This window comes from Crotalus tigris, unplaced genomic scaffold (genome assembly GCF_016545835.1).
Source record: "Crotalus tigris isolate CLP2741 ecotype Arizona unplaced genomic scaffold, ASM1654583v1 scf7180000018001.1161693, whole genome shotgun sequence".
In the NCBI taxonomy this organism is placed as follows: domain Eukaryota; kingdom Metazoa; phylum Chordata; class Lepidosauria; order Squamata; family Viperidae; genus Crotalus; species Crotalus tigris.
Genome location: NW_024096766.1, coordinates 904,783 through 913,870, shown reverse-complemented (window position 1 = coordinate 913,870; position 9,088 = coordinate 904,783). Strand labels below are relative to the sequence as shown.

The 9,088-nt window shown below is 37.7% G+C and overlaps 1 protein-coding gene across 1 annotated transcript; it reads right to left on the bottom strand.

Moving 5' to 3' along the window:
• Positions 1 to 1,939: 1,939 nt before the first annotated feature.
• Positions 1,940 to 4,505, bottom strand: LOC120309355 (ankyrin repeat domain-containing protein 9-like). Its single transcript, XM_039346508.1, has one exon. It carries the CDS (start codon positions 4,357 to 4,359, stop codon positions 3,466 to 3,468), a length of 894 nt encoding a protein of 297 aa, XP_039202442.1. The 5' UTR covers positions 4,360 to 4,505; the 3' UTR covers positions 1,940 to 3,465.
• Between the last annotated feature and the right edge of the window lie 4,583 nt (positions 4,506 to 9,088).

The window sequence follows — 9,088 nt, the reverse complement described above, 5'->3', positions numbered from 1 at the left end:
GTTCCTCTGGCTTCATTTCTTACTTGCAATAAAGATTCTCATCTAACTATGAAATTTCTCCTGAGTCTAAATATAAGAAATTAGTTTAGGCATATATATGTCTGTATTACAAGTCCAGGTCAAGAGAGGCTGAAACAAATATAGTGAAAAGAAAGAACTAATTGTCATGGCCTTCCATTAATGAACGACATGTATGTATTTGTATCCATATATGTGTGTAACAAATAAAACTACATAATTGACACCACAAACTTCCCATGAACTGAATGATTCTCAGTCATCCAGGTCATAGTTGTCTCAAAGGTGCTTTTTTTTCTTCAAAAGGTACCTGGGCTATTTTTTCCTTGAGGTTTTTTTCCTTCCTCAAGGAAAAAACAGTCCAATTGCCTTTTGAAGAAAAAAAAAAAAGCATCTGTGAGTTCTCATGAACTATTTTTAGGGTATCCACCCAGTGGTGAATTGTGCAACCTCTCCAATTTTTCATTTTCTGAAATAGGAGTGCACACTCATAATAATGTTTAACTCTATATGGCTCAAAAACTTCACTTGCTGATTTCTGCCCATCAAGGTGTATTAAATAGATAGGAAATTGTATTTTTCTGATAAATTGGTGACCCCATCCAGAAGTTCCCAGACGGCTTTGTGATAGCCATTAGTATGGATTATTATGGAGAAATTCCTGAAAAATCTTGAGTATCATTAAAATAAGAAATGTCCAGATTGGCTAGCCTGAATTTTTGTGGGGTTCTCATGACAAATTCAAAACTAGGTGCTTCTTTGGAATGATGAGTGGCTCAACAAGAACAACAACAATAATTCTATAGATGGAAAGGACCTTGGAAGTCATTCTAGTCCAATCTCCTGCTGAGGCAGGAAACCCTTTCCATGACTTACAAGGTAAATAGGAGCTTTGACTGGAGATGTTGACGAATTCTGTGCAGTATTTTTGAGCAGGCTTTTGCAGAAGCCTTTTTCTTCATTATTATTATTTATCATTATTATTCCTTGCGGGAAAGGAAAATATTCGAGATCAAGGGCAAATTGCCAATGTGACAGAGTATGTTGCTTAGGGGAGACCCTATAGTATTACCTGGTATTAGTTCTGTAAAAAATATAGAAAAGAAATGTTTGGCAGAAGATACTCCCTTTCTATTTGTAAACAAGACATTAAAGAGAATTTTGATGATTTACTTAGAAATATTGACTAAGATCTGATGCCTCTGAGAGATATGGTACAACGTCAAGTTCTAGCATTGAAATGTTCTCAAGTATCTTTACCTGTAACTTTACATTGTTTTATTCTAACATGTATTTGCATGTATGGGTGGGAGGGTGTGGTTGGCTGACACTTTAAGTCTCTATGCTATAGTGGCTTTGAGGAAAAAAAAATCTTTAAATTAAAGCTGGAAACTCCAAGTCAACCTTGAGAATCTTGATGTACTAGGGAAGACCATGGGATGTTATGAAAATATTGTGCAAAAGAAAATAGTGGTTAATAACTTTTTAAAAAGTTATTTATGTTCCTTTAGCAGGTGGACGGTAAACATTTCTTAGAAATATATATTTTAGGCATACTTTCCCATTGATATTTTGATTACCAAGATGCTAATGCTAATACATTTAAAACATTCTACTGCTTGCCAATAGTTGCTCTCTCTCTCTCTGTCTCTCTCTCTCTGTCTCTCTCTCTCTCTCTGTGTGTGTGTGTGTGTGTGTGTGTGAGAGAGAGAGAGAGAGAGAGAGAGAGAGAGAGAGAGAGAGAGAGAGAGAGAGAGCAACTATTGGCAAGCAGTAGAATATCATCTTGGTAATCAAAATATCAATGGGAAAGTATGCCTAATAGAATGGATAGTTTTTAGATCAGCCCTCTGTTTTTTTCTCTTTTAAATGGATCTGGAACTGAGATAACTTAAGAAGTCTATTTGGGGGGGGGGGGCTTTTTAAAAGGACAGACTTCTGCAAAAAAGGACATGTGGCCAATCTAAAATGTGAACATCTCACTAGTTTTAAAAAGTTATAATTCTTTGGAAAGATATAAATCATGTCAGCAAGCCAGGATTGTTCTAGCATCAGCAACTTTCAGATGGGTGGACTTCAACTTGTAGAATTCCCTAGCCAAAGTTAGGGTTGGAGAAAGTCTGAAAGTTATAATCCACCCATCTTAAATTTGCTGAGGTTGAGAAACACTGTTCCAGGCTCATACTTACAAAACTAATGCATACTGATAGTATAGAACATCATGAAGGACACTTCTTAACTATGGCACCTCAGTGAAAAAAGCAATAAACTGGAATGAGAATGCCATAGAGAGGGAAGCAAGATATTTAGGCAAATATGCTAGTGAAACATTTTTCATTTTAATAAAGCCCGCCAGATGATCATTCCCAAGGCTTCACTTGCTAAGCATTCCTTGATTTAGCACGGCTAGAGCACAACATAGCATAAAGATTCAAGCAAATCTCTTGCATTCTCCTGCAGGTTGAACAATTTAAATTGACTAGCAGAGAACTATATATGATCATCCCCTCCCCCACTGCCACAAAAAACAAAACAAAACAGAGTTGGGTTATGCATTGCTTTAATGTAATGAAGCAACCAAACATAGCCTGGCTCCTGAAGGGGACATCTATAGTGGAAAAGAAATCACTGTGACTTGCAATTTCCACTCCTGATGAACCACAGTGGGCCTTCCACAGCACTCAGCTTCCAACAGACATTCTGACTCTATGTGCTCCTAAACCCTCTCAGCCTTTCCAAAATAAAGATTCCAAACAATTTTTATTTAACAGCCCAAGATTTCATTAGGATTACAATAGTAACCTGCAGCAAAGGGATTCCTTATCACTGCAGATTGAGGACTACTCTTTTCCTGGTTAAAATGATAACTGCTGGTTTATAAGGCAATAGACGAGTCTTTGGCTCAGTCCCACATGTTCCTTGGGGGAAACGACATGGGGGGGGGGAGACACAAAACCTAGAATCCTCCCACAGGAGAATTAAATCACAGCACCAGCGTATCATACAGGAGTCCAAGTCCACATAATGCCCAATGGCTACTCTGCTTTTTAAAAACCGGGATAATTTATCTAGGTATTAGCAATTGGCATTATGGTACTACCCAGATTTCAATAGGTAAAACATAAAAGGGAAACAGCTCAGGTAATTTTAATCTTTCACATGCATAACACAAAATAGATTTTTTTTCTTTCAAAAGTTCAATGCTTGTAATCCATTGAAACACTAACAAGAATAACAGCAATAGCATTTCACAAATCATATTAGTAGGATTTTCAGTGGTACCAGGGATAAATACATGTCTAAACTTCAAAATTTCACAGGCAGCAATCCTTATGACTGACCTCAAACTAGTTTTATTTAGCATAAATAAAATTATATCTCTCACATCATTGAAAATCCTACCTGATCACTTATCTTTGATTTTAATCCTGAAAAAAAAAGAGTAGATCAGGAAAAATTGTTTACCCCATTTTTTGCCAGGTGCTGTTTGCCCATGCAAGGCAGGGGCTTTAGTGCCTGAGGTATAGGTAGTTCCTGGATGCTTTTAGGGAAATGAGAGGGTGGGAGAATCTGGAGGATGGTTTGCATAGCTTGCAGGTATAAAGATGCAGGTGTGTTCCCCACCAGGCTGTTGAACTTGTCTTCTCCAAGCAGCACTGCCCAGGGTTCAGGATGTTCCCGCAAGACCTTCTGCAGCTTAAAGCGAGGGCTAGGCATGAAGAGCAAGAGGTAGTCAAGGCAGAGTTTTTTGGGAGCCACATTGACTTTGGAATCCCACATCTGTTCCAGGATGACATCCAGTGGAGTGAGTCCTTTGTTGTCTTCTATCCTAGGAGAAGCTCCATTTCCTAGCAAGATGAGAACAGTCTCTGATCTCAGGAGCTCACAGGCGAGATGCAGAGGGGTCTTGCCATCTTCAAGATGAAAACAGCCGGTCCTATTGATGTAAGAGTTCAGGCTAGGCAGCTTGTGTGCGATGCTGATGATCAGCCCCAGAATATCCCTCCTGTCATAGGTTACAGCCATTGCTAAATGAGGAGCAGAGGATGGGCAATAGCAAAAATGCTCTCCAGGAACTTTGAGAGCCTCCTCCGGAAAATGAGACAGAAGATACTGGGCATAAGGCAGATGATTGTGCACCACAGCATACAGCAAAGCTTCTGAAGGAGAATATGTCCTCATATTAGCACTCTCTTCCCAGTAGAAATACTCCATAGTCCTCATGTCCTCTAGCAACCACACAGGCTTGTGATCTCGGACAGCCTGATAGAACATATAAGATAGAATTTTGCAACGCCTGCTCTGGGCATCCTGTAAACTGGATGCATTGCTACTGGCCATATTTCGAGGAGCAGTCTCTTTTGTGCAGAAACGAATAAGCACAACAATAGTAGCAGTAATAACAGTTCTCTGTGCAATGGAAGGCTGGCTTTCAGTTTCAATGCAGAATCCAGAGGCTGCTGCACTTTCAGGCTGTCATTGCAGCAGCTTACTCTGGACTGCACCAGCCAGAATGCATAGCTCTTTTCTGACGAGGGCTGCTCATCTCCACCCATTCAGTGCTTTCTTTTTCTCACTGCGGTGATTTTGTTGAGGCAAGCACAATCACGCCAGCTCATTTAACCATTGATATGCAAGCAAGCAGCATGTTAAATCAGTTCTCCATCAGATTAACAGAATGCCAACAATTGTGATTTATTTATTTATTTACTTTGAAAAACAAATAAAGAAATCAGATTACAGGAATCTGTTTAGAGAGGATTACATGATTCCCTTTGAAATGAAAACTGTTTAGATGCTCCCCACAGAATGTCCATGATAATTTGGTCTCTTTATGATCCAGCCTAGTTAACTGAAATATAAACTTCCGTCTTAGCCTGACAGGTTTTGAATAATAGCCCCACAGCATAAGCTTGCCTACATCTGGCTATGGTGGCTGTGGGTCTAAGAAAATTCTGCTGTTCTGGGAAATTGGATATGCAAATCTTTAAAAAGTGATTGAAGTAGAATTAAGACTTTTGTGATGCAGTGTAAGGGTAAGGTGCAAAGTGGGGCTGTTAAGCAAGGCTAACATTCTGGGTCTTCCTGGGTTTGGAAGAGAGTTTATGAGTTTTTCATTGTTTCATTTTTAAATTAGCCTGCTTTACAGGTTAGTCTATACTTTGTATATTTTCTGCCTTAGAATGGTAGAAAACCATATGACTGATTTTTGCCACTAGAGCCAGGACAGGTTTTCCAGCAGCTGTTTTATTGGTCCTCTAGTTCCCCCTACTTCGCACAACCAAAATTTGGTGGCAAAACCATTGATTTTTGTGCCATGATTTCTGATTGGTTTCTTTTCTTCAAAGTGTAGAATTGGGGTGTTTATTTTGTACCTCTAAAAGCTGCCAAAAAGTGTTTCTGCCTTGCCCTCTTTTGCCACCACTAGACAACTGAACACCCACACACAGAGAGAGAAGGAGAGAGAGAGAGACTCCTTCAAGACCTCAAGAGCTCTTTTTCTTTCTTTTAAGTGAGCACTAACTTAGAAAGTTGCTTATTTCTGCTAGATTGTGCTGGTTTATTATGGGAATATTCAGTGCTTGTTTTGTAAAAAAAAAAAAAAGAAAAAAAAAGATGCCGGAACTCACACATGTCATACAACCCGCTTTGCCTACCCTACAAGGTTCCATCCAAAAAAGGTGCCGGAACTCCATTCCGGGCGTTCTGTGACCCAAAAAAAAGCCCTGGGAATATTGTATATAAGAAGGGAACTTTTACATGGAAATAACAAAATCCAAAGTACGTTTGAAGACTATTGAATATAAATATAGAAAAAAGAAACTGGTTTAATGTCTGGGGGGGGGGAGAGAGAACAGAATCAGAGCATTCATCATTTTTCTCATCTGTAACTTATATTGGCTTGTTGAAATTTAGAAATATACAAAAATATTTTAGTTACTCCTTACAGTTACTCGTTGCCTCCTCTTTTCTCAATGTTATACAAACACTGAAAGCAGCTTAGTTTAATTGTGTGATATTATAAGCTACAATACTTTAATACCAACATAAAAATCTTCATCATAAAGCATACATGACAACATTTTCATGCATTTCCAACACACATTGTCTATTGCTGCTATTCTCCATCAACCCTCTGTTTTGCAGAGCAGAGTCACTATGAAGATGCAGATGAGAAAATAGCTTGGAAAACCCTCAGTGCAAGTGGGAAAGTCTGCTCACAAAATCTGCCTCCTGCAAAGTACTAAGCTAATTAAAGTGAGTGGCATCAACTGTAAAAGAAATTATAATTAGCCAATTTATAGAAACCACATAGGCTTTTCCGCCGTTCTTGCTATGTAGTGTAGAATGCAGCATGCCAAATTCAGCAAATTCAACCATCCAAGAGTGTCTTCCTTTGATTACAATGGTTTTCATCCTTCTTTCAATAGACTGTTCTATGCACTATGGATTATGTGCCATTGCTTTAGTAAAAAAAAATAAAGGAAAATAATTTTTGTTTAGTCACAAAGCCGTGTCTGACTCTTCGTGACCCCACAGCACAGCACCTCGCCCTGTCCACTGCTGTTTGCCAGAATCTGCCTAGTTTATGATCACTGCATTGATGGCACTTTATAATCAAGGAAAACAATAGCTGTTTTCAACTAATTCTGATCAATTTTTCCCTTTAAGTTCCACCTATTTTTCTCCTTTTACTCAATTTTTTTTATTGCGTAAGGTTTGCCCATATGTTTCCTTGTGTAACATTACAAGAGTTTTCTCTAGCTCTTTGCTGCAACTTAATGGTTATCTAGACTTCCATAACGGATGTGATAGCTTCAGCCAAGAACGAATTCCTTTCTTTCTAACACCAAACATCTAGAATATATGGTGGAAAGGATAATAATTCTCCAGTTCATGCAAGGTATAGGCCAAGGGTAGGCAACCTTGGCTCTTTTATGACTTGTGGACTTCAACTCCCAGAATTCCTGAGCCAGCCAAGGTTGCCTACCCCTGGTATAGGCAAACTCAAAAATCTTCAGCTTAAAGAGTCATGCTCCCCCTCCTTCTAGACTAAAAACAGAAAAGGTTTCAAAGTAGATACATCGTTACCTAGAGTTTTCCCTATACATTGCCAGCTGTTTTTTCTCATATCCAAGGCTAGAACAGGGAGAGAATGATGACGTGATCACATGTCAACATACTGGATGTTCCTGGATCTTGTTTTACAATTCAAAACTAACCCATGGCGTGTTATATTTGGCTCCTATAATGGGCTCAGAGGCAACAAAATGCACTTAACAAGAGGGCATTGTTGGTGGCTGTCATGAGCCCATTTGTGCTGTGGAAGGCGTATATTCGAATAAATCCTTTTGCAAGTTTCTGCTCCAGCACAAATAGAATCCTGACTGCCATTACACAACTATTTGCTAATAATTGGGGAGTATAACTCTATTGAATTGTTTTCTTATTTTATTTTTTATTTCTTATTTTATTCCCTTTCCTAGAAAACTAGGTTCTCATTAGCTTTAGGAAGTGGATACCTTGCAATCCCTTATAACAGGGATTATTCTATGTGATTCTGCTAATTTAGAAAACACTTGTCTAGGCCAATAGACCAGTAGTCTGAATTGGTATTCTCTCTATATAAATCTCAAATCAACTTGAATACTCTTTCAAACAGTTCAAACTAATCTTCTGATCATCCACAGATAATTCACAGCAGCTGGAAGAAATTGCATAGGCAGACTGGGCTAAGTACCTATTACTGGATTTTCTAGGGTACTTAAATATATATCATGATGTTTAATATTACTTTAGAGCAGTTGGAGTTCTCTGTCTAATGACAACAATACATAAATGGCTGAGTCAGGAATTTTAAATTATAGAAAATAGCATAATATTCACTGCTAATGCCAAAAGAGGCCTATATTCATGGTAAAGTCTATCAAATACTTATATCATAAATAAGGAGAAAGATATACTCTATTCTATTGAAAATGTTAAATTATGCAGATAGCTCTAGATAGCAGAATTAGAAAAGACCAGATTGTTTCTGCTATTATCTTCATGGCAATCTCCCCATTTTTTTAAAAAAATGTTGGATTATCTAAAAATTACAAAGAGGATTATGGATTCCAATAATAGAAATATGATTCCCAAATTAAGAGATGGAATATATTAATAAAACTTGAGCATTTTAAAATTGGACAGCTAAGTAATTGGGTGGAATTTAGGGACAACACAGAAATCTGCTTTGTGTGTATTTATATCTGATACCTTTTCCATTTGTGAATGCTGCTTTTAAATATTTATTTCCCAGAGTTTCATTTTGGAATAAAGTCGCACAGCTCAGTCTGATATATAAATCAGAGATTAAAACTATACCCATCAAACACCAGAGTGATATCTCTGACCACAATCACATGTTCATCCACATAGCCAAAGAGGAGTAAAGGACTAATTCGTAGAGAGATTTTTTATTCCCTGGAAACATATGACTGTATTAAAACTGTTCTGGAGAAGTGCCATAAATATTCAGCCACCTACCTTCCCTAAATGAACGACTATTTAGATAATTGCAAACCAAAGACTTCTATACTCAGTCTTGTCTTCCAAAGGCAGATGAAGATTGACTAACCTTCATATGATAACCTCACTGTTTATTTTAAAGTCTTATGATTCATTTGAAGAAACAACAGAATAGACATAAGTGATACTATTTTCTTCTAGAATCTAGATGATAATCCACACATAAGAGATTTAAATACTAGTTATGTCACATTTAACTGCAATTACAGAAACCAAATGCTTCCTGTAGTTTGTAAATAATTTCTTGCATAGTTATGTAGGAATTTTGGTCCATTTCTCCACAGAAAAATATTTCAGCTTAATATTCCTGCATGAAACACTAATTTCAGGACACACCATAACATTTCTATGGCGCTCAGTCTAGACAATATTCCAAAGCATTTATTCTTATGTACCTATTCACTTATGGATTTGTGCTTAATGCTTTGCTGCAGGAATCGGTTGAGCTTCAGCAGACATTCAGATTCTCCTACAGTATAGAATTATTTGAAGCAAATAG